General features: G+C 42.4%; 2 protein-coding genes across 3 annotated transcripts in view; both read right to left on the minus strand.

The window, feature by feature from the left end:
• Positions 1-5,329, minus strand: part of LOC114704613 (aldehyde oxidase 1) — a 68,503-nt gene extending 63,174 nt beyond the window's left edge. The window contains exons 1-2 of the mRNA XM_028885948.2: positions 5,229-5,329; positions 1,310-1,367 (exon numbers count right to left, since the gene is read on the minus strand). Coding sequence (XP_028741781.1) covers positions 1,310-1,367; positions 5,229-5,270 — 100 coding nt within the window. The 5' untranslated portion in view covers positions 5,271-5,329. The remainder of the gene's footprint in view (positions 1-1,309; positions 1,368-5,228) is intronic.
• Positions 5,330-9,800: 4,471 nt separating this feature from the next.
• The window catches only part of Sgo2 (shugoshin 2), a 29,055-nt gene continuing 12,167 nt past the window's right edge, over positions 9,801-26,688 (minus strand). For both annotated transcript variants that reach the window (XM_037210399.1, XM_028885967.2), the window contains exons 6-9: positions 22,699-22,961; positions 18,573-21,158; positions 16,882-17,032; positions 9,801-10,148 (exon numbers count right to left, since the gene is read on the minus strand). In XM_037210399.1, the coding sequence (XP_037066294.1) occupies positions 10,133-10,148; positions 16,882-17,032; positions 18,573-21,158; positions 22,699-22,961 (3,016 nt within the window). In that variant the 3' untranslated portion in view covers positions 9,801-10,132. The remainder of the gene's footprint in view (positions 10,149-16,881; positions 17,033-18,572; positions 21,159-22,698; positions 22,962-26,688) is intronic.

Here is a 26,688-nt window from a genome sequence, read left to right on the forward strand (position 1 = left end):
TTTTTGGTGTTTGAGACAGGGTTTCTCTGTGTAACAGCTCTGGCTATCCTGGAACTCACTCTGTAGCCCAGGCTGGCCTTGAACTCACAGAGCTCATCCTGCCTCTGCCACCCAAGTGCAGGGATTAAAGGCGTGCGCCCATTTTTCATTCACTTTCAGGAGACTTCGATGTTTTCTTTTTCCAATGGCATAACCGTCAGTCACTGAAAATGAAGTATACATATTGTCTGTTAATTCTAGAGGATGCTTAATGAATGCTTTCAACATCCTTCTCTTTACTTCCCCTTGCTTGTTTCTCCATCTCATAGCACTCAATTAGTGATAAAGCAGAGGTTAAGAGAACACGCTGACACACTCATTCAAACACACACACTCACATACTCAAATATGCCACCCACACACTCAAAGACACCACTCACACACTCACACACACTACTCACACACTCAAATACATCACAAAGTTACACTTAACTCTCACACATCCATACACTCGTTATTTCCACATATACTCAAACACTCATACACACACACACACTCAAACACCCACACATACACACATAAGGACAGTAAGTAATTCTCACACAACTCATATACTCTTGTACACATGCACATTCACATATACACATTCACAGACCCTCTCACTAAAATGCTCTCTCACACACAAACCCAGTCACACATACATATACTCATTTAGGCACACTCATGCACACATACTCAAAGGCCTAAATTCACACACTTAAAAACTCTTGCACATCCCCACAAACTCTTATACACAAAGACTCTTGCAAACACTTTTGCACACACTCTCAGAGGCTCACCAATACACACACACACACACACACACACACACACACACACACACACACAAGAGAGAGAGAGAGAGAGGCTCATACACATACCTAGCACATTCTGGCATACATTCACACTCATTCACATTTACATGCATGCACACATTCACACACTCTCACTCAAACACACACTCTCGCACAGTCACACACAAAACACTTACAGATCCACTCACGCACACAACACTCACAGACATACATAAACATCTTACATTTAAAACACATACACCAAGACTCACACTTGTCCACACACTTACATCCCTCACAAATTCACACACAAGAACATATACATATACACTCAAGACATGCTATAGACTTCCAGATACATGCACTCACAATTTCACACACATATGCTCTCACAGATTCCCACTCCCACAAACTCTCACACACAAACACAGACTCTCACAGGCTCATAGACTTAACACGCACAAACACACACACTCACAGCACACAGCAAAGGATACGGTTCTTCCTCAGGTATGGTAGCAGCATCATTTCGGGATCCACATGTTTTTCTACCACCTGTGCAAGAGAAACATAGTCATGCACACACGAACAAGAGCTGGTGTGATGTTATGTTCACACTGGTAGGACCCTGCTGGTTCCAGAGAAATGCATCTGTGATGTGCAAGCATCAACATCAAAATAAAAGTATAAATCTCCATCCCTGACTGTTCCTGGTCCGGAATCATCACTGTTCCCTAAGGCTGTGGCTGTTTCCACTCACAGGAACACTAGTGACTCTGTCCAGCTTCCCCTAGAAGGACACTGGGAGAGAACAGAACAGTGGGTTGGGGAGGAAGAGAAACAGAACAGAGAGAGGAGCTGCTGGCAGAGGAGAGTGTCTGAAAGATGGATGCAGCTAACTTAAAAGACATGTTTGCCAAGTAGACCATAACCAGCCATGTCCCCACATACCCAAACCAAAGCAGCAAAAGCATGTGCCGAGTCAGGCAAGGCTGTGCAGCTGGGCACACTTAAGCAACTGGGCTGGCAGAGTCAGGGGCAGGAACTGAAACATGGTGGATGGTCCTGGTTCCCTGGAATCCAGCTTTCTCTATTTTGATTAAAATTTTAAAAATTAATGTTTTAGGCATGCATGTGTTGCACAGACATATGTGTAAGCAAAGCACCCATACACATAAAATAAAAATTGAATTGAATGTTTTAAGTTAGCACATAAAGTAATGGGTTCGTGGCATTTTTACTTTGTTGTTATTCATTTCCTCCCCACTGAGGTCCCCCAGCTGGTTCCCTCGTCTATTTTCATGTCCCGTGCATTTGAGATTCCTTTAGCATTCACGGAACAGACAGAAGCATGGCTTGCTTCATCTATTCATAAACCTTAACCATCTTTCTCCACGTTGAGGTTCTTTGTCCCTCTGGGAAGGAAGGCAGAGAAGGCACGCATCCAGAGCTGACTCCTCCCCTGCAACTTTATCCAGGCCCTCGCAGGATCTGTTTGAGGAACGTGCAATATAGGAGAGTATGTTGCATGCGAGCATGCGTGCGTGCATGCATGTGCATACACACGTACACCTTCCATAGGATAAGTCTCGCTCTCAAACCAACTTCAAGTTAATTCATTGAGTTTCCTCTCTTCCTCTTTTCCCCAGCCAGCTTACAGCCTGACTCTCTGCCAGGACATCTAAGGTTTGAAACCTGGGTTATTTCTAACTTTTTCTTTCTTTCCACCCACGGCAATCCGTGTCACCAAGTTCTGCTCCTTGAGTGTCTGAAGATGCTTCTCCGCTACGCTGCCACCGCCAGCATGGGCCATTATCATCTGGAGCCTGCACAATTATAACGGCTGTCTCCTAGGTCTCTCTGCTTCTACTCTGCCACCTGCGAGCCTTGCCTGCACGAGAGACCCCTTGAAAACTCTGGTCTGATCGTCCTGTGCACCGGCCATGCCATGTAGGGAATTCCTGAACCTGCCAGACACTTGTTATGACCCTCTCTTCCGCCCTGGACTCAAACTTTCTTGGAGAGGAACCAATTTCCGTGAATTAATACCCGAGTCCCTGTTTTGAGAACTTAAAACTCCTGGCAGCGCGTCTTCCATAAACATTCCCTGCACACTGACTTACGCCACTTGAACTCAGGCAGTGCGTGGACGCTTAACTTTCATTGTGTTTGCATTCGGCCTAATTCTCTCATGCAGAGCAAAAAGCCACAGCCAAAGGCCTGCCGTGCAAGTCACCAGAGCACCCCGAAGGGGTTCCAGGAGTCCTCGCAAAGGCAGATCTGAGTCCCAGAAGTCTGGCTTTTCACGGGGCCCTTCTCGCCAATGGCTTCTCATGCTTCTCTGAACAGCCCCTCGCTTGCTGATCAGTGTTGAAATACACGCTTCACTAAAATTGGGAGGGGCAAGACTGGGAGGGAAAAGCTGACACGATGTTTGTTTTTTGTGGGGTCGGGGGATCATTTCAAAAACTTAGCCAGTGTTTCTAGAGTCTTCTTTACAAACGATCACAGAACATTTGATCCCAGGACCAGGTCCAAGGCACCTGGAGGTCCCCAGCGGTGCCAGCGGGGGGAGGGGGAGGGCTAAGAGAGAGGAAGTGAGCCTTCAGATAAGAAAGGCTCCTTTATTCTTAACAATCAACAAAACATAAAGCTGCACTACTCATTAAAAACTCCCGTTTGGAAGCAGGGCGGGCGGGAGGGAGACATCCGACTCAATATGGCTGCGGCCTCACGGGACTAAAACTCCCAGCATCACCTATAAGGCTGGACTCCGGCTGCTGGCCACTTCTCCAGCCCCAACAGTTTAGTCTCTGAGCATGTAAATAATCTCCTGCCCCAGGACATTTGCACCGGGATTCCTCTGCCCAAAAAAATCCTTTCCTCATATGTATGCTTGGTTACTTTATCCCAGACACGGCTCCAATGACCCCGGCTCTGCAAGGCCCAAACATCCCCTTCATCTGCCCCATCAGATCCTGCCCATCTCACTTCGCTTTAGGTCCCACACCACCCTCTCTCCGTCTATTTATATGCGTGTTATCTGTTACCCCAGGACGTGCCAATTCCACACCAGCAGGGGCCTCGGCACTTCTATGGTTTGCTGTATCCCATAAGCCCAAACACAGTTTGGCATATGTTAGGCTGTTAATAAAAACGCGGATTGAATATTCATGATCACTCCTCACGCAGTAAGCGGCATTGCCCCTCCCCCTTAGTAAAGGAGTGAGCCTCCTCCATGAGGCAGTGTGGGTGAGCGGTGAGCGGCAGATGTGGAAGGGAATCGCTGCTTGTTTACGAAGGACAGAAGACTCATGTGCTTATTCTGTTATGCAAGAGAAAACAGGAAGGAGGGAGACACCCATTTCACACCATGGGCCTGGCTCACCCTCACACCGGTCCTGTGGGGCCCTAATGGTGCCCATTAAGGATCCATCTCATCCCATGGGAGGCCCATAAAGCAGGGACACACAAGCTTTTTTTTGGGGTGGGGACCTCGTATAATTTGAGAGACCGTGTTCTTCAAGAAAACACATTACAAAACCACAGCTGTGTGAATCAACTCATGGCCTCAGAACCGGCCTCCCACAGGAAGGGTCTGGTGCTAACGAACCCTTCCTTGGCTTCCTGAGGGCCAGCCAGGGCTCTGTTTGTCCACAGCCAGAGGAGGGGCCACAGTGGATCCAAACGGAGGAGCCCCGCCACTGAGCACCACCCCGGGAAAACGCTATCAGTTTATACTGAGAACACTCTGAGCAAGCAAGGTCATTGCCCAGACCTCGGCTTTAAATGATGCCCAGGGGCTTTCCTGTGCAGGAGCAACAGGCTTGGCTTGTAACAGCCAGCAAGGTCTTCAGAGCCACCGCACACACACAAATAAAACAAAACAGAACCCCACAGCCAGCAGGGAGCCTGGTTCTGGCAAGCTCTGCTGTGCCAGGAACTTGCTTTGACTTCACGAAGTCACCACTTCATCTGAGAAATAACGGGGTAGCTTGAATCTGTGCATCACTGTGGTCCCGTCACTCCTGGGTACTGCTCACCCTAGACAAGCTGAGAACTGAGGCTGTCTATTCAAATGTGCTGGAAGATGTTATTAGCCGGGGCTTTGAGGGTGGGAAGGTCTGGATTCACGGTGCTGGATGGGTTAAGAACAGAGCTCTTTCCCTTGCTGTTTGAGGAGGGGGTGGGCTTGCATATCCCATTAGGATGGGAAGGCCAGGGAATGGGGATGTTGGGAAGGGAGGGGGACCCTGGAATTCAGGCAATTCTGAAACTCGCCCTTAGTCTCCTACGCGCAAGTAGTGACGCACAACATCCCATGTCAAGGTCTTGGGGAAAGCGGGGTGCAGGATCGGAAGTGGCCAGGGACTGATGCAGGGGCTTGCCCTGCCTGGGCAGCCCTCGGGCGCTCACCTTCCGGCCATTCACGAAGAAGAGCAGCTGCGGGGGATCCATGATGCCCGAGGTCCCTAGCAGGTCCTGAGCAGAGCCAGCCCCTGAGGAGAATAAATTGCCTGAGGCGGCGGGGAGGGGCTTGCCTGAGCCTCAGGCCTCCGCCCGCCCAGAAACTTCTGGAAGAACCAGGGCTGCCCAGTTCCTAACAGGAAAACTGTCCAGACACCTGTCCAGTGTGCCAAGCGGGAGGCGCACCGCAATCTTTTGGCAGCGATGGGATGGCTCAGGAGGTCCCGGGTCATTGCTTTGGTAGCTAACTGGTGCCAATGCTTGTTCATTCGAATTGGCTTCCAGTTCGTTTGGACCCTCTCCGCTTGTTCAGGGGGAGGTCAGGATGGCTGGACTGCTGACTCACGTCCCGAGAGTCCTGTGCCCTTAGGAGCAAATAACCATGCTTATTTACTTGGGAAATACCTACATACTTGAAACCTACGCTCAGAAGGCAACTTTTTGGCTCTCTTTTTATATTATAAAACTTGGCAAATCTCGAATGAGATCAAACTAATTTTCAGACCTCGTTTCACTTGGTATGCCTTCCTAGATTATATTGTTCATGCAAACACATTATTCCTGACACACACACACACACACACACACACACACACACACACACACACACACACCTTTGTAAACCAGGCTGGCCTCAGATCTCCGCTTGCTTCTGCCTCCTGAGTGCTGGGCTACACATTTTCTTTGTGAAAACTGGCCAAGTTTGTTCGTCGAAGAGAATAACCCACATCTCCACAACTCCAGGAGCTTGAGTGGTAAGTGGTTAACATTTCCTGCCTTCCTGGGTGTCTCCAAGCAAATTTCATACGCAGCGTTTTACCCCTAAATCCGTCAGTAGACACAAAGCATATGCACACACACTTTCCTTCCCTTCCCCACCCTTCCCCTCCCCTCCCCTCCCCTTTCCTTCCTTAAAGGTGTGTGCCACCATATCTGGCATACCTTTTTTTTGGGGGGGGGTACTTTGTTTAACATGAGCTCGGGAGATGGCTCAGAGGTTAAGGGCTTCCAGAAGCCTGGGACTAGAACAAACCTGTTTTCTTTATAAACTATCCAGTGTTGGGCTTTCTGTCACGGCAATAGTGAACAGAGCTAGAATCAATTGTACCATTTCCCTGACGCCAACAATCTTGATTACAAAAACTTAAACTAGAGGCTGGAGAGATGGCTCAGTGGTTAAGAGCACTTGTTACTCTAAGAGGACTAGGGTTCAATTCCCAAACCCCACAGTCATCCTTAACTCCAGTTCCAGGGAAGCTGATTTCCTTCTTCTGATGTCCCAGGGCCCCAGGCATGCACATCACACACACACACACACACACACACACACACACACACCACTCATACTCTTAAAATAAATATTAAAAAAACAAGCTATTTGCTTTATTCTGTCCATAGATCTATTTAAAAACAAGAACATCAGTATTACAGTACCAATACAACCTGTGGGCATTCAAGTCTTCCTATCCATGCAGCACATTCTGCTGAAGATGCAAACTGAAAATCTTTTCCATGCCAGTTATCCCTTTCTCGGTCGCCAACTTAGTGAAAAGGTACTTTCATTTCCCAGGGTTTTCAAATAACCTGCCGTCCATTGGCAATCGTTCAGATTTTTGTTGTGGTGGTGGTGGTATGGAATGTTTTTGCTGCTCATTTGTTATTACAAACCATGGCACCCTGACATTTGTCTAAGAGAATTTTTGATAGTTTCCCAAAAGTGGGATCGTAGAAACAAATAGATAGATGTGAAAATTTTCTAGATATTTTCAAAATCTTTCCTATGGGCTTTTATTATTTTGCTTGCTTCCAGCAATGTGCAAGAACCAAATGTGCTAGCCGAGGGAAGGGGCTGGGTTACTAAAACCTAGGTATCTGGGAAAGCTCAGAGGGACACCACGGCTCAGTCTTTGTCAGTATCTCTGGAGGGGGTATTTCAGAGGGGTGTGAGGAGTCTTGTGAAGAGGCCGGCTGGCCATGGCCTCTGATGGAGGTGCACCACTCCAGACTGGGCCATTAGGCTGATTCCGGGAGTGCTGAAGCAAGCTGGCAACTGGACCAACGGGTACTGTTGTGCAACATGTCATCACCACGGTGAAGCCAGCAAAAGGTGTCAGCTTTTAGGAAGGAGCAAGTGACGTCCCTTTGCCCTCTGCTCTGTTTTCTCTTCTGGTGGCCCCTGTAAAATGAGATCAGCTAGCAAAGAACAGAAATTTTTAGTCCTGTTGTCATAAGCGAAGTGTAAAGTTAAGAGTGGAGATGATGGCTGGCATGTATTAAAAAGTAGAGTTTGGATTACAAGTGGCTTCCGCTCGTAACTTCCAGCCGCTGGAAGTGTCTGAAGCCAGCAAAACACAAGGCTTCAGTGTCCACGAATCCACGGGTGTTTTCATCATGTCGGTGAGTCCTAGACCACCGTGCTATCGCGGCTATCCTTCACTCCAGCGGGCTCCACACCAGCTGATCAGTGTCATCCCAGCAACCAGAGAGCCGGGCTCATGCTCTAGCCTTGGAGCTTTTTGGTTTTTTTTTAAAGATTTATTTATTATATATACAGTGTTCTGCCTGTAGGAAAGAAGAGGGCGCCAGATCTCACTACAGATGGTTGTGAGCCACACTGTGGGTGCTGGGAATTGAACTCAGGACGTCTGGAAGAGCAGCCAGTGCTCTTCACCTCTGAGCCATCTCTCCAGCCTGTCTTGGGAGTGTGTGTGTGTGTGGGGGGGGGGAGTCCTCTAAATTCCACTTGTTCTGTGTCTTGCCTCAGAGATGTGTGGGAGCTTCCTAGAGTGACTTCTGTGGTACTCCAGGCGCTGCCCCCCCCCCACATACCTTCTCATTCTTTAGACTACAGCAAACAGTAATTATGAATTTTATCTCTTGGTTGGGTGCTAATCAAATTTCAGTGCCAAGCAGCATTGGACAAAGTCAGTACCAATTGAGATTTAAAACAAAACAACAACAACAACAAAAACCCCACTCAAATACTAATAGTTTATGCTGCAATGTGATCCTAAATGGGCTTTCCAGGTGTTACCCCACCACTTTCTCAGGAGAGGCATTCTCGAAGAAACTGGGAACAAGATGAAGATGCCATTTTCACCACCGGCAGACATTTTAAGGAAACAGACATGTAACTTAGATAAGAACAGTAATCAAGGAAAATAAAAACTCTTCAGTTTCAGTTGCTTTAACTTTGAAACTCAATAACTTTGGAGATCATATGCTTGAGTAATACTAGTTTAGCTGTAGATGAAGGTGCCTAAAGTTTTAAACTGTATCTGTTATCTCCCTGTTTTCCAAGAACAGATGCCATTGTTAATGGCTAACTATTCCTAAGAAAAGGATCCCAAGTTCACTAATCAGTAACTTTTCTCTAGGTTTAAACAGGTCCATGTTACCTGGTCTTCAGATAAGCCAAACTAAGGGCCAAGCACTTGCCAGTCTTGTTACCCCAGGTGGATTAATGGTTAACTTGCAATGAAGTGTTTACCTGGAATCATTTGACTAGGAATGCTCCCCATAGGCTTATGTTTTCAATATTTGGCTCCCTACAGCTTGCGGCACAAGTAGGATTATTCCTTAAATTATAAGAAAGGAAATGTGCCTGGAAATGGGCTAGAGAGATGGATCAGTTCATGCTCTTACAGAGACCGTAGTTCAGTTCCTAGCACCCACGGCAGATGGCTCACAGCCTCTTAGCCTAGCTCCAGGGGATCCAGTGCACTCTTGTGGATTCCTCCGGCTCCTGCACTCACTTGTGCATATATATACCCACATGATTCAAAGAAGAGAGAAGGCAGGCCATTAAGTAAGCCCGGCCATCCTTACCGATGGGGACTGATGAGATGGCTCAGTGGTTAAGAGCATTTGCTGCTCTTCCAGAGGACTCGAGCTTAGTTCCCAGCACCCACAAATACACATATATTTTAAAAAACGAAAATTTAAATAAGTTCTGGAAAACTAGGGTATTAGCTACTTTTCTGGTTGCAGGAACAAATACCTGATAAAGATAACTTAAGTGAGTAAGGGTTTATTCAGTTTGCAGTGTGAAGGGGTCAAATCCACCACGATGGAGAAGGCACGGACGGCAGCAGGAAGGAGGCAGCTGATCCCATCTCACCCACAAAGGTGAGGAAAGTCAGGAAACAAAGATCCACGCTGTGCCCAGCTCGCTTTCTCCTCTTCATTCACGTCTGACCCCAGGCTGTGGGATGGTGCGGCTCTTCCACTTTCATTAGTCTAGAAAGCCGCTCATGACATGTCCAGAGCCTGTCTCCTCTGTGACCCTAGATCCTGCAGATATTAACCGTCACAGCTCCCACTGCCTGAGCCGTAAGATTCCATAAAGCTGAAGTGATTCAAAAGGCCGACACCTAACAAGTATTTCGAAAAGCAGAATGCCAAGGGGAAACGACAACAGGACAGATGATTTCAAACCTTCTTTGATCTTCATGTATACCCAAGGGGCTCAAAAGCAAAAAACAAGATATCCTGGTATACAAGGTAACCAATGCAAAAGTGTTTACTGATACATTTTATTTGGCAAAAGGAAAATAGTTAACAGTTAAATGATACCCAGTAGAAATTTAAATTAACAAGTTATGTAATGACCAATGTTTTTTTTTTTTAAAAAAAAAGTTTGCTATTTGAAATATGGCTATTTTGTGCACATACACCTCAATGTAAGAATAGACAAAGCAATAACCCATGAGAGCCCCCCAAAATAAAAAACAGAAAACGTCTTCATGTAAAAACCAAACAGAATACTTCTTCATGTTTCACGTCTTGATCCTAATTATGCTTCTATTCTTTTTGTGCTTTGAGAACCAGAAAAACTAGGATCCATATCTACTTCATCTTCTCATCTTGCTGCAAGAGAAAAGAAAAAGCAAGATCAATAACACTCATTCCAAGCTAATCATTTTTTCTGTGAAGACTGAGAAGACAATCATTTCTAGTAAGCGGTTCCCTTAAAGCACAGCCGTCACGTGGATGATGGAGGCCCTGGGTCTCTGTAGTGTTTAGCACCCATGGTTGTACTCCTAAGAACAAACAGTACTTGGGTTTATCTACAGTAGGTCTCTTTAGCCCAAAGAAACCACACCGTGTGTTGTGTGATATTTTGTTTGTGTTCTGACAAATCAAGCTTGCCTGGAGACCAGAGTGTGGAGCTAGCTATTAGTTAACCTTAAAGACCAGGCAGTGGTGGCACACACCTTTCCTCCCAGCACTTGGGAGGAGGAAACAGGAATATAAGGTGGGTAGAGACAGATCTCGGCCTCCCATTCGGTCTGAAGATTTGTAGAGATAAGAAGTCTCTAGCGGCTGCTGCTCTGCTTCTCTGACCTTTCAGCTTTCACCCTAATATCTGACTCTGGGTTTTTATTGTGAAGATTAAATAGATTCAGCAACACTGTGGGTTTTTCATTCAACATCTTGGTTACCTTCAAGCCTCTCCCAGCTGGAACCCCAGGCACTCACTTCATCTTGACTGCTGCAACAGTTGTTTCTGCAGGAACCTCAGCCCCTCCTGTGTGGGCTGAGGTCTAAGGCTGCCTGTCTTGTCGCCTGTGAGCTAGCTGTTTACTTCCCTCAGAACATCAGCTGTGGAAAATACGTGAGGCCTGAGATGGAGGCGTCCTCCTCCAGAAAAGACTGACTTTGCTTCTTACAACAAAAGGAAACTGCAGTTCATCCTCAATTCCAAGTCTACACTTTCCAGATAGTACAGATTCCAGCTGAAATCGGAATAAGGGCTTGGTTTTTATTATAAATTCTCAGAATGTTTGTTCTAAGTTCAGGACCAGAGCTATTTTCAAGGGCTGAAAAAGGCCAGTGGGAACTTATTTTTAGTCTGCTGCTCTACTGAGATAGTTCAGCTTTATTGAAAGAATCTGCATTCGACTTCATTTCAGCCAAGCCCTGGGATGTCCATTCTGCCCCAGGATCATAAGGCTTCCCTAGCTAGACAAGCACCTTCAGGCAAAAGGCAGCTCCTGGTCCACCTACCTCTTTAAAGGGGTTCCTCCTCACCTCTTTCTGAGCCGAGTCTTTTTTTACATTCATATTAGCTAAGAGGTACATTCGGTTTACTTTTTCCTTTCAGATTTCACTGGCCATTCTTATTTTCTCAGAAGGAGGGCTGACCATCCTCCACAGTGCTCCAGGTGGTGGTGTATCTCTTCTCTACATTGTGTGCGCATGCCCATACACAGGTGTAAGGTGTGTGAGTTTCTGGATGAAATGTACGTGTACAGTTTCAAACTGACAAGACAGAAAGGCCAGCAGCAGAACAGGATTCCTTCTCTTCTGTAACTCTTCTCCAGAGCCAGAGACACTAACACTCTGAGAAACTGGACTTGATAAAAACTTTTGAACAAAAATCACAGTATACTTCAGTAAAAATACTGAATGAGACAACCCAGCTGTCACTTTCTTCTTTCAGTTTTGGTTTGGAAACAGAATACTGCAGATGTGTCCATTTCAAGAGACACTCGCACGCGTGAGGACTAGAATACAGGAGTCATCAGGAAGATGAAACAAATATAATTTAAAAATATTGACCTTTTAAGATGCAAAGCATTGAAGATCAAAAGAAGGCATTTTAACAGTAAAATCCATAATCCATGGTGAACATATAATCATGATTTTTATATTAAATCATAGCGCAATTATCCTTCTGAAACAAAGACTAGACAGAGGAGACAGACGGGGCATAGCAACACATAGACTTCACCGCAGCACTTTTAGTTTAAGAAAGACGGGTCAGAGAAGAAAATAGGAGATGAGGACAGAGTAAACCTAGGGAAAGTACCCCCAGAAATGCAAATGGAACAGTACCAAGGTAGTATTTCCCACCTGCTATTGGCACAAATTAAAAAAAATAACAGTACATTCCGTTAGGGTTGCAGGGTGCTCTCCTGAAGGGCTGCTGGGACTGCACACTGGTACCGTCAAAGAGAAGCAGTATGTATGCCTGAACCTCACGGGTTTATGAAACCATCTGATCTTTATATATCAATCCAGGTGGTAAAGTGGTTCTAGTGGGAATATGGGATAATAATTATGAAATTATGTACTAGAATTGAACAAACGAGTAAATATTTTCAGATAATGAGAACCAGGCTTCTCACTGATTGAGAAATCACAAACTAAGCAAAGGGGACCGCTAAAATGAACCCTGTGGTATTGAATTAAAATTAGAGGTACTAGAACAACTCATATATCACGGTTTTATTATACACACAGTACATACGGAAACATAAAAGTATACATCTATGTGGATGTTGTATAACAGTTTCCTCTGAGACTAGAACATTCCATCCTGGGTTCCTTAAACAGGAAGGTAAATAACTCAAAATTGCTTCAGGAAGTCCCTGAAACTGACCAGATTCACTAGAGCAGTGGTTTTCAACCTGTGTGCCACAACCCCTTGGGGGTGGGGGTCAAATGGCCCTTTCACAGGGGTCACCTAAGACTACTGGACAACACAGATATTTACATTGCAATTCATAACAGTAGCAAAATTACAGTTATGAAGTAGCAATGAAAATACTTTTATGGTTGGGGTCACCACAACATGAGGAACTGTTTAAAGGGTCACAGCATTAGGAAAGTTGAGAACCACCACACTAGAGTAAGCAATAAAAGCTGAGAGTCTCCCTCAGATGGAAGTAAGCTAGGCTTTGAAGAAGACTCTTAGATAAGCCAAGCTGCAAAGAAGACTCAGAGACCAGACCAGCTACCTGGAAGAGTTGTAGACTGAAGTCGCTTAGAAGGGACACTCTCCAACCTGGTGAGTGCCTGCAGGCTGTGCTGTGCTCCAGGTTCCCATGCTGTGTGAGCTGTCACCCAGGCTGGGGTGGGCATTGGTGATGCAGTTGTCTTTGGGTCATTTCTGCTCCTGTAAGTAACCCCTCACCCACATTCCTGTAAGTCACCCCAATGAAACTCACTGGTTCACCAAGCTGGACTTTGGTGGTGTCCATCTGTCTCGGGTTTCCTATCTGATGTGAATAGATATGTGTACCACACACCCCAGGAAAACTTTTGTCACATAATAGTGGGTTAGTGCACATAAACAGGCTTCCTAGTGCTGCCTGCGAGAGGGCCCAACTATAACCCCTACCATAGACGACTTCAAAGACACCACCTACAACCCCCACCCACTGGCACTCATGCCTTTGATTCAGTCCTTCCAGTTGACTATGGGCAGGAACAGGAACTTTGTGTCTAATTAATAAAGTGACAAGGGGGAGAGATCACTCACTTCCGAGAGCACATTTCATTATAAAACACCACCTCTCTAGAGGGCTTCGCTACAGATCTTTCTACAGCTGGCTTTGAACAAGCAGCCTTGGGGGGGGGAGCGGCTCACGTGGCAAGGAAGTAAAGACAATCTATGGCCAATATCAAGAAGAGGAACTTCCACCAACACTGTCTGCTAGGAAAGCCTCTAGAACCAGCTTCTCTGACACCCTGAGTGTAGTATTATGAAGCCCTAAGCCAAACATGAATTAAGCCATGCCTACAGTCTGAGGAATAATAAATAGGTGCTTTTTGTGAGTGACTAGATTTATGGTAATACTGCGTAGAAATAGACTGGTGGTGCTACATAATGTTAGCAATGAACATAGAACCTAGATTCTGGTTGCTAAACATAATTTTACAGTCAAGGAAATCAGAATTCCTGAAGAAGCATCTGAGTCCAGGGCCAGGGCAGGAAAAACATTAAGATGACCCGAGAACATCTGTGGTGTGAGAAAGTAATGAAATGTCAGAAGAGTATGAAGTCTTGTTGAAGGAAGTCAGAATCTATTCTGAAGGGGCTCCTAATACCAAAGCTGGAATCACTCGAATAAAGAAGTAAAGATGGACAGTACTGGATTTTCAACTAGAATATGACACGAGGCTATTAGTTCACATTACTGTGTCAATATTAAAAAAGAAAAGACAGTATTTCCTCACAGAGGCAGTAGAACATGAAGTCAGTAATGGTCTCACACCTCACACTGGTACTGATTTCAAGCAAAAGCTACTAATAAATACTGAAATCACTAAGGAAAATTTTGAGGAACATGATGTGTAGACTCAAAGTATCTCCCCAATCTTTAAGGAAAAGATAAGATTTTCCCATGTGGAAAGCCAGGGGAAGCACAGCAGCCAAGAGACCGGGGTCAGCCTTCATCATGGCAGTGAGACAGACTAATAAAATGAACCCTGGTATGCCGCAGCGAGGATGCCTCCTTTATGTGAAATTCACTAAAAATGCATAACCGGGGGAAAAAAGTAAAAAAAACCCCAAATCTCAATTTGTGGATATTCTACAAAATAACTGACCTGTAATCCTCAAGATGTCATGAGAGGATGAAGGACTAGGGAACTGACAGGTGTGACGAACCCTACCGCAGGGCTCTGACTGGTTCTCTACTGCAGGGAAGAGCCATGTGCGGCACACAACTGGCCTCTGATGTACATGCAAAGATGCTTAACATTAACATTGTTCATCAGAACCACGCCAAGATACAACTTCATAAAGAGGCTGGAATCACAGAGTTGAACAAGCACAGTAAAAAGAAACCGGATTCTAATACGGAGTTGGTAGTCATGTAAAACAGTCTAGCACTTTACACAATTCCAATCCTGGGTGTAAGCTCAGAGAGAGATTAAAACATGGTCATGCAAAAATTTACACGTGAGCTTTCAGACCGACATCACTCATAACAGCAGGAACAAGCGGGAAGAGAAATGAAAAAACAAAAGTCAAGTACAATCACGATAACTGAATAAGGCAAAATTGTGGTCTATTCATGCAGTAAAATGCTGGTTAATATAGAAAGGAGTGAATCTACCACATGGATGAACCCAGAAAACACTGTGCAACGGAATAAGCCAGTCACAATGACTAGATACAATTATGTTCTTAAATGTCTAGAACAAAGGTATCCACAACTAGGAGGAGGTATGGGAACGCAGGACTTCTTCCTTAGGTAAAGAACTGTTCCAGAATTGATGGTGGTAGTGGCTGTACATATCTGTGAAAGGGTTTCTTTGGTGGTGTTCGGAACTGACTCTCGGGACTTGTATATAACAGGTAAGGGCTTATCTACTGAACTATGCATACCCTGCATCCTTTATCTGTGAAGATTTAAAACCCACGGTTCTATACACTTTAAAATGGGGAAAGAGATAGTCTGCCCCCAAAAGGCATACTGTCCATCTCCAGAAAGCTGCGCTGTAAAAGCCCTTGGTCCTTTCTTTCCCCTTTGGCCCTCCTCCCCTGTAGCACTGCCACCTGCTGACCACTACTGGGAAATGCCTGCCCCAATCAGCATATAAAAGGGGCAAGCACGGAAGTAATGCAAAGGACAGTGTGTGATCGTTTTCTCTAGCTTGCAGAAAATATTGGTATACAATATGATTTCTTTTGAGAATTTTAAGAAAAAACTGATTTTTATGAGATAGGCTACTTGACTTAACCTTAAAAACATGAGATTTTTTTAACAAAACAATGTAAAGTCAGTGGGTTATTTTTATGGTAATCAAGGAAATTTGAATAGATCAGTTATTAGAAGAGAATAAGAATTTATTGATAGTTTTGTGAACTAAAGCCTCATGCACGTAGGGCAAGCTATCCTGAGCTATAACCCTAGTCCTGCCTAATCCTACTGTGGTAACTTTGTTAAGAAATTCATTAGTGTGTGAGTGTGAGTGTGTGTGTGTGTGTGTGTGTGTGTGTGTGTGTGTGTGTGTGTGTGTGTGTGTAGAGGCCAGAGGTCAATGTCAAGATGTCTTCCTTAGCTGATTCTCTCAGAGTTAGAGTCTCTCACTGAACCAGAACTCTCAGATTTGGCTAGACTGGCTGGCCAGCAAGCTCCAGGGACCCTGCTATCTCCCCGTCTCCAGTACTGGGGTTACAGGTGCATGTGGCTAGGCCTGACTCGTACATGACTTTTGGGGATCGATCTGAACTCAGGTTCCCATGTTTGTTCAAGCACTTTACTGATTAAGCTATCTCTCCAACCCCAGAAAAATCTTACTATTATTTAAAGACAGATATAAAGGTATTTTATGAATGAAATCACTCAGTATCAGAGACTTGCTTTAAAAGCACAACAGCTGAATCACATACAGCACAGTGCTGATAACTCCTGAAGCTGAGGAGTGGGTAAATTGAGAAAAAGTCTTTCTTTGCTAGTGTGTGTTTGCAGTTAAAAAAAAAAAATTAAGAAAACAACTGTTTCTCTTTGAGACCAAAGGAAATATAAACCACACTGATTTCTAGGGAGCAACACAAGAAAGAAATGTGGGTAATAGCTGTGAAAACAGTGGTTGGTAAATTGTATTCAACAAATTAAAAAAATTATAGCTACCAATTAAAGTTTTTAAATGACAGTAGTAAGATGGAAATTAAATGAAACTAATTAATTTAAAACCAGAGCAAAAAGAAAAAGGAGAAGAACAAAGGTTCGTTTTGATTTCCTCCCTCCCAGGTTTACACTGTGTTGGCCTGCGTGTGTTTCGGTGATACTCAGGAGTGTATCACTAACACTAATCCAGGCAGACCGTCTCAGAGCACACGGACAAGCACTGGCACACTTGCCTCACGAGGTTGGGCTCCCGCAGGTTGAGGGGCGTGCACTGTCTTCTCCTCCTCGGCAGCTTTGCAGACTGCACTTCCGACTCATCCTCAGGGTCAGCAGTGCTGCTTGACACAGAACTGCTACCCACCAAGTCCTGGGATGGTTCTCTACCTAAAAAGAACGTTTTCACAAATATTTGTAAAACATATATAAAGATATGAAAATAACTATGAAGTAAATAAATACAGTTCCCCAATCAAAGAAAACAAATTTTAAAACTTAAAAATTCAATTCTGAGAGGAAAAGGGGCTAAAAATGTAAAACAAACCAATTGCCTTATTTAGGGTTTTTATTGATGTCATAAGCAACTTGGGTAGGTCAGGCATTACTTCGCTGACCATCACTCACTGAAGGAAGTCAGGGCAGGAACCTGGAGGCAGGCAAGGTGCTTACTGGCTTGCTCCTCATGGCTTGCTCAGCCTGCTTTCTTATGGAACCCAGGACCACCAGCCCAGGGGTGGCACCACCCACAATGGGCTGGGCCCTCCCCCATAAATCATTAATCAAGAAAATACCTTACAGATTTGCCTCCAGAAGGTATTTTCTCAATTGAGAGCCCCTCACCCCGACTGACTCTAAGGCCTACAATATTTTAGCTCTAAAATCACAAAAGCTCTTCATGATTCAACACTTCATAAACCCACACCATACTCTGCATACTCACTCACACATACAGCTCTGGTTACTCAGTGTGTGGAATCGCCTTGAGGCAGACAAAGATGAGTTATTCCTTTAACATATCCTACCACCCAGACTCTTGTAATTCTTCTACCTTGGGTCCATTTTATCTAGATTAGCCTTAGCCTAAAATTCTAGTGTTCTATAGACACACTGAAATGTTGGTCCCAAGCAGAAAAACTTTCACATAAGAATGTCTAATGTTATAAAATCTCTGATGACAAAGAACATTTTTACAACTGGACATTCAGGAAGAAGTGGGATCAGTAGTTTTATATGAAGTATGATATCAAGTATATGTTTAGAGATTCATAGATTCAAGTCTGTGTGTATATGATAAATGGTGACTGCCATTCTCAGAGGGTTTTCCCTCCTGATTTATTTACACTATTATTTTAGTAACCAGGGTTAAACAAAAGTAAACACTAATACTATCCATTAGTCTAAAATGCTTCCTACTTGATTTCATCTGTGCAGTTTCCTCTAATCAAAATTTCACACCATCTCTTAGCTTAATGTCTGCTTTGTAAACGACTTACCACACACTGCATCTGTTAACCTTTACATTTATATGCATGGATACTGAGGAAAATAAGTTGGTCTTAAAGCTGCTCTGATCACATTGAATGTATGCCTCTGGAGCGAGCCCCACCTTACAAAATTTGCCATTGTCTTACGTAGAATAAATTCAATTTCCTATTATATGCATTTAAAACATTCAATTCCCTTCAAACACATGAAGAGAGATGTTATCTGTCTAAAGCCATTATTAGATAACTTGGCAGTAAAAGCTAAATCAGGTTTTATATTTCAAATGCTGAAGATAATCTGTTACTTTCTCAATGTACAAAACTTTCATTTCTTCTCTTTCTAAACATAGTCATATACTGTTCTAAAATTTTTGCAAAAATGCCCATTTCAATAGAAAATACATCACTAGTTAAGAGAATCTAATTCTAAATCTCTGGCCTACCTATTCCCGACTTCCGTGTTCTGCGGCAGCTCTTATGAGACCTCTCCTTGATCTTTCCATGAGCACCATCACCTACTGCAAAGATGCACGCACTCTCCAGGGAAGAATTTTCTTCTATCATCAGATTTTTACTAGAAGAAATACTCAGGAGTACTGAACTCTCACACATATTGTCCAAGGAAGAATTCTTTATATTAGGTGAACATATCTGAGATAAAGGTTTCAACACCTTTGTGTAAAAGTCTGGTTTACTCTTGGCAATTTTTTCATTCCCCAAATAGTTTTCCTTATCAGTCTGTTGGGAGTCAATTGACTTTGTGTGGTCAGTGTTGGGTGTTATTTCCACCGCTCCATGGGTATCTGAAGAAAGATCTAGGGGGGTCTTTCTTTTCTTTGATTTGGATGTCAATTTATTATCTCTTTTGGCTGGGCGGTTTCCTCCTTTGGCCACACCCACAGAGAAGGCATCTCCCAGTGGACCCACAGTGCTTTGTTTCTGGCTCTTTGACAGGTTAGCTGGTTCTCCAGGACCAGAATCTACTTCATTAGTATCATGGTGCAATCCAGATTCTAAGGTGAGAGACTTCTGTGGAGAATCTGTTAACTGCAGCATACCTTTGTTCTTATCGCCTGTCAAAACGTTCTCTGCTCTACCTGCTAATTCTTTCCTTTGTTTTTTAACTAGTTTGCAAGGATCTGGAATTGAATCACAATTTTCCTCTTTATTACTATTGATTTCTCCATAGTAGCAATTCATAACATTTTGATCTTTGATATAGTTCTGAAAGGCATTCACATCTTCATTATTCTCATATATTTGGTTCATTTGGGAAACATTTTCTGATTTATTAACATTCTGACAGAGCTCCTTATTTAATGGGTCATGTACACTTCCTCCATCATTTTCATGTATTTGGTTGATTTTAGAAATTATTTCTGTCTTTCGATGTACCTTTTGTCGGGGCTTCTTACCTACTTTTGAATCATTGTGACAAGCAGGTTGCACATTATGGAACGTTTGAGCCGTATAATCACCTAACTTTGTGCTATCTGTGCCACAAAGAGCAGGCATCTCAAACTCACTTAAGTCTTTTAAGGTTCCAGGGATGTCCTTATCAGAAAAGAAAGCTTCGTTCTTTTCTGAACAATGAACACCTCTGTCATTACTAAAACGATTCACTCCAGAGATTATTTCTGTCTTGCGATTTACCTTCTGCCTAGGGATCTTGCTAATTTGGGACTCATTCTGAGCAGGGTGTATACTAGTGATCTGCTTGTGCAAATTCAGAATATTCTGGGTCTGATAGTCACGTAAGTTTCCATTGTTTCTCGTGAAAAGCGGAGGTGCTTCAAATTCTTCTGAAGCGTCTATGTTTCCACAGGTGGTCTCTTTATTGACTTGGGTTTGGAGGGGAAAGTTAGCCTTTTCTAGAACATGAATACCTTTATCATTATCCTCATATATTTGGTTCATACTAGAAATTATTTTTGTCCTCCGGTTTATTTTCTGCTTAGGCTTATCTATTTTTGATTGATTTTGTTGAGCATTGACACACTTTTTCAAGTCCAACATAGTCTGGGTCTCATAGTCACATACATTTTCATTATTTTTGGTGGAAAGATCAGCTATATGAAATTCATTTGCAACTTGTAGGTTTCCAGAACTGGTCTCTTCATCCTTTTGGCTTGGAAATAAGTTATCTTTTTCTGATTTATGAATCACAAATGTCTGTCGAGAAGGCTTATTTCTGTTACAATGTAGGGCGTTCTGACACTGATCCAATTTACTGGCTTGCAGGAGTTGGACTGAACATCGAGAGGAAGGGTATGTTTCCTCTTGCTCGTCGGTCGTATGTGCTGGCTTCCTCTTTTTAGTGGGCATGTTCTCTTGCTCCACGCTGCTCTGGGGGGTTATCCTCTTCAGCACGTTTGCCTGAGGTGGCTGTTCAGAATTGAGAATACAGTTCGGATCTTCTGAATCCTCTCTGTCATCTAGGACAACAGAGCCTCTTTCTGGTCTGTTTTCACTCTTTTCCTCGGCACCCTTTTCTGAACTACCTTTACATTTTTTCTTTGATCTTTCTCTCCTTTTTTCAGAGCTTGGATCTTTCACTTTTCTAAAAGTTTCCTTCCCACAATCTGTCTTTTTCTTCCTTTGATTTGTATTGCTTTTGGAGACTGTAATGATTTTGCTTACGTCACTAGCAGTTAAATCCATGTCAGCATTTTCGTACACAGTTTTCTGCAACTGCAAGTCATCAGTGTTCTGCACTATCTCCATGTGCTGGGCACTGGGGGCGCTGGCAGACTCAGGAGGTAAGTTCGGAAAACCCTGTGGATTTTTTGGTATTTTACTACTGGTTTCACTAGCGTGACCGTTTATCTCATTATTCCAACTGAATCCTGGAGCTGAAATCTGTTGGTGATCTAAATCTGTCACATACAGAGTCTCTGCAGAAGACCCACGCTTCCTCCTCTCAGTCACATTATTAAGTGATGGCTTCTCCCTTCTGAGGCTGGTAGATGGGGCAGTTTTCATCTCACTTAGAGAATTCTTAGGACTTTGATCTGAGTCATAATGGCTTTCTGCAAAATGAAGAAATAGAAAGTATTACGCTACAGTAAACAAAACATGCTTAACTTTTTCACAGAGAGGATTTCTGAGAATCTGTTCTTCTCAGATCATTATATTATTCAGAATTCATGCTGATAAAAATTAGTCATATCGGAGTTACTGCTATTATTTGAGTTTACTGATCTCCTTTAGCTCTAGAAGTAGTAATGGCCCCATTGTTGGATACACTCTATTCTAATCTTGGGGCAGAGGCTGAGTGAATGCTCAGTAGTATGCATTTTCCATGGATTCAGATGTAAAATGTGACATGTGAGTACTCCAATTATTCTAATTAATTTTTATCAGCATGACTGTGGAAATGAAAAATACCACACTCTAGGCTTAACAGTTAGAGTTCTATATTCCAGTCTGAAAATCTGTAACAAATATGTAAGCACCATAGACTACATCATAGGATTATCAATTAGGAAGACCATGTATATGAGATGATGCATCACCATGTTTTCTCACTAAGTCATTACTCAAGCTCATTAGCACTATCAGTTTCGTTTCTGTTGCTCTGATAAAATACACAGACACTAACACCTTAAGGAAGAGTTTATTTGGCTCACAATTCTGGTTACACTCCATCATTGCTAGGAAGGCAAAGTGGTAGGAACTTAAAGCAGACAGTCACATCCATACTCAAGAGAAGAGAGCACCGAATGATGCATGCTTGTACTCAGCTTGTCTTCTCCACTCTTGAACAGTTAAGGATCTCCTATCTAGGGAATGGTGCCACCCACAGGGGGCAAGTCTTCCAACTCAATGCAATCAAGATAATCCTCCACAGACATGCCCACAGGCAAACTTGATCTTGACAATCTCTCATGGAGTCTCTTCCCTACATTATGTCAGGTTGACAATCAAAACTAACTGGTTATAATTTTGAAAGTCATTCTATCCATCTAGACCCCCAAATAGACCAAATCAATGTAACAGTATTTTTCAAATCACAAGCTAAACAAAATGGAAGGCTTAGCCCTGCTCATTTTTAAAGACTACTTCTAGACTAACAGTAGTTTCTAACTTCACCAGTAGTTTTAAATGGTACAAGTTAGCAAATACAAGTTAGTAATAGAAGAGACCTTCCTAACTGTGGTAGTTTGAATGTAATCGGTCCCCAAAATCTCACTATTAGGAGGTATGTGGCCTTGTTGGAAGAAGTGTGTCACTGTGGGGGTGGGCTTTGAGGTCTCCTATGCTCAAGAAACTGCCCAGTGACACAGTTCACTTCCTGTTGCCTGAAAGATTAGAACTTTCAGCTCCTTCTCCAGCACCATGTCTACCTGCATGCTGCCATATCCCACCATGATGAAATGGACCAAACCTCTGAAATTGTAAGCTGCCACCTCAATGAAATGTTTTCCTTTATTAGAGTTACCTTAGTCATGGTGTCTCTTCACAGCTATAGAAACCCTAACTAAGACACTAACTCATGAGTTTTTTAGATATTGTTAACCTCAAGAAAATCTGATGAACAACTAGATAAAGTTTTTAAAACAATCTTACCTTTAGGAAGTACATCAACACTAGAAGTATGTTCTGAATAACCTGAGGCACATGTATTCTGGTTATCTTCCTTAGGAAGTAATACTTCCAAAGTACACTGCTGTAAGGACAAAGATTGTCTTGATACTGAAGAGGTAGTATCAGGTGATGTCTTTGATGTCATTCTGTTGTTACACTTTGTTTTCCATTTACCACCACCACCACCACCACCATCATCATCATCATCATCATCATCATCATCATTTTCTGAAGTTAATGGAACCCTAAGGCAAGTGAGAATGAAATGAGAAATTCTGTTTTACAAAAATTATGTAGAAAGAAAAAGATATCACTATACATGCCAATAATCTGACCATTTAGAAAAAAATTAAATGTAAAAATTATTTGAAAAAAAAGTAAACACTTGATAAATAAAACAGGGATTCTTAAAGAAATGGGATACCAGCTGGAGTGATAGCCTAGCATTAAGAACATGAACTACTCACTCTTCCTGAGGACCTGAGTTTTGTTCCTACCACCCATACTGGGCAGCGCACGACTACTCATAACTCAGCTCCAGAGGATTCGCCTCTAGTCTCTGAGTATCTGCACTCGCATGCACTTGTACACATAATTAAAGATAATAAAGATATTTTAAAAAGAAATAAGATACTCTCAAAATTTCTCTACATGAAAACTATAGGCTTAGATAACTTTTCTCAAGCTTTTAAAGAAAAATACTTTATGATATACTTCCAGAAAACAGAAAAGAATACTCATCAATCAGCATAATCCAAATACCTAAACCTGAAATATAATTTCAATAAAAGAAAATTATGAATTATTTTCATTATAACACACTTGCAAAGCACCTTTAAAACAAAAATAAAGATTTTGTGATACAGTAAAGGAATGCAATTATGGCTTAATAGTCAAAAATAGATCACAGAGAGACATGGCCCAGCAGGTAAACATATTAGCCATGCAAAGCCTGATGACCTGAGTTCAATTCCTAAAACCCATGTAAAAGTAGAGACTCCACAAAGTTGTTCTCTGACCTCCACAGACATGCCATGCATTTGCACCCCCATACACACATCATGTACAAATACATCCACTAATAATAATAATCAACCAATCACTATATTCCATTATATGAATAGAAAACATTTGAAATGCATTATGCTAACAGAAAAGTTGTCTTTGAAACAGCAACAGGAAAAGCACGTGGTTAACTCAACAGCTCATGAAGAAATTCAGCAGCAACTAAAAACAAAGGAATTTTTATTTGTGTTTTGCTTTTTTCTAAGACAGTCTTACTGTGCAGAATGGCTGCACTTGATTCATTATAATTTGACTTGTTAGATGATTGAGAAATGAGAAATGAAAGAATTCTTTAAAGAAAAGTTAAAAACCTGACAAAGAAATAGGAAATCTGAATATCCTTATTTTTAGTAAGAGAAATGGGACATTATCAAAAACTTTTTGACAAAAACCTGTAGGCTTAGGGACAGTAAGATGGTACATTGGGTAAAGTGGCTGCCATGCAAGTCTGAGGACCTGAGTTCCATCCCTAAAACCCACAGTGGAAGGAAAGAAATGACCATGAAAACTGCCCTCTGACCTCTCTACAAACTCCTCTGTGGTACGTACGTGTACACACACACACACACACACACACACACACACACACACACACACACACACCATAACAATGAATGAACAACTGTGGGCTTAGATAACTCTGTCCAGCTTTTAGCTTGCCTTGAACTTGTGGTATTTTGTCTCAGCCTGGAACTTTATTAATCTGACAAAATCTAGAAAATCTAAATGCTCACATCATATCAAACAATGGAAACACATTAAGAATGCCTGCTGTAATACAAGTAACTATTGCAATAAAGTAAGAAAAAGGAAAACATAAAAAGGCTTGCAAATTAGGGAGCTAAGAAGAAAATGATGCTTATTTACAAATAACAAAAAGTATATTCATAGAAAATTCAAATAAATAGCCCCAACAAACTGTTAGAATAACAAGTTCAATTGAAACAAAGGCAGTACCTGAAAATAAATTGCATTTTTGCAAACTAATATCAAGAAGAAAACAAAATTCAGAAACAACAGCACCAAGTGTCCTGGTACATGTCTGTAGTTCCTGCATTCTAGCAGTGGAGGCAGGAAGAACAGGAATTCAAGGCCAACCTCAGCTACAAGAGATCCTAACCCAAATAATCAAAACAAAGAAATTCATTCAGCACAATACTAAAATATCAAGCAAGTAGGAAAGAACCTAGGATATGGAGTAACTTTGTATAGAAAACTACAGAACATAATCTGGGTGGTGGTGGTGCACACCTTTAATCCCAGCATTCAGGAGGCAGAGCCAGGTGGATCTCTGTGAGTTCGAGGCCAGCCTGGTCTACAGAGCGAGATCTAGGACAGGGACCAAAACTACACAGAGAAACCATGTCTCGAAAAACCGAAAGAGAGAGAGAGAGAGAGAGAGAGAGAGAGAGAGAGAGAGAGAGAGAGAGAGAGAACTACAGAACATAAGGAGAACATACATAATAGCTAAGTAGATCAAGTAGTACCTCATGCTTATAGATGAAACAATTGTATAAAATATCTTTTCCTCAAGCTGAACATATTCCCAGTCAAATTTCCAACTCTCCCTTTATGTTTGGGGGGTTGGAGGGTGGGTATGCAAAATTGATAAACTACTTCCAAAATGCAAAGGGCCAAGAATAGCCATACTAATACTGGAAAAATGAAAGAATGAATAAGATTAGAGACCCAGACTGAAACAAGGCTTATGCGAAAACTAACTAATAATTTGGGCAGCATGGTAGTGAGAAGGCCCACATATTAGAACAATGAATTCAGAAACAGCCTCTTACATACCCATCCAGTCAGCTCATTATGATACAGATGGAATGCCCATTAGGTTAGGAAAGGATAGTGTTTTCAATAAATGGTACAAAGCCAATGAGATTTCCACACTAAAAACCAAAACAATAACAACCGTGTCCCTTCCCTCACATCATACCCCCAATTCTACATAGACTGAAGATCTAGATGGGACAGGGGGTGCTGGTGAGATGGCTGTGTACATAAAGCACCTACGAGGCTGGAGACCTGAATTCCATCCCTAGGACCCACATGAAGATCAAAGAGGAGAACTAACTCCATGAAGTTGTTCTCTGGCTTCCACATATATGCCGTGGCACATTCAAGCACCTTCCTATCCTCATCATGCACACAATAATAATAAAATAATTCTTAAAAATGAAAATGTGAAAGGAAAGATAATACACTTTTGGTAGGAAATAGAATAATGACTCTGTAATCAATAAAGATCAAAAAAGGGTCACAGAAAGTATTAATCAGAACACTGGGAAGAAACAATGCACGTGCACACACACAAACCAGGCTTTGTGAAGACCTGTTCATCTAAATATCCCAAGGATAAAAAAGAAAAGATTCAAGCCAGGAAGTAAAAAACTTGTTATACACAAAGTAAAATAAATAAATACAACTCAAAGAACACATATAAACAAATGCTTAACTTCGTCATCAGGGAGGTAAAAATGAAAGCTTGAACTCAATACCACACACACTAGGATATAAGACAGGAATGCTCACACACTGCTGCTAGGAGCCTACTCCAGAAAGTATTGGGTAGTCTCTCCTAAAGCCATATATACATCTCCAATAATTCTGCTCCTTAGCTATGGAGGTAAGCAGGAACTAGGTATATACCAAATAGAATGTCCATTACTCACCAAGCAGGAGACATCTATAATCTGTATGTGGTGGCCTTATTCCTACAGCTCAACACTGGAAAACCAGCAGAATAGCAGAAGAATGGAGATGCACTGGACTACTGTATAGCAATAAGGGTGACTTACAGCTACATTGTAAATAACTTTTACAAATATAATGCTGAGCAAAAGAAGTCATATTTTTTAAAAATTTTATTTATTTTTATTTTATGTGTATTTGTTTTTTGCC

Source organism: Peromyscus leucopus, chromosome 13, assembly GCF_004664715.2.
Source record: "Peromyscus leucopus breed LL Stock chromosome 13, UCI_PerLeu_2.1, whole genome shotgun sequence".
Classification (NCBI taxonomy): domain Eukaryota; kingdom Metazoa; phylum Chordata; class Mammalia; order Rodentia; family Cricetidae; genus Peromyscus; species Peromyscus leucopus.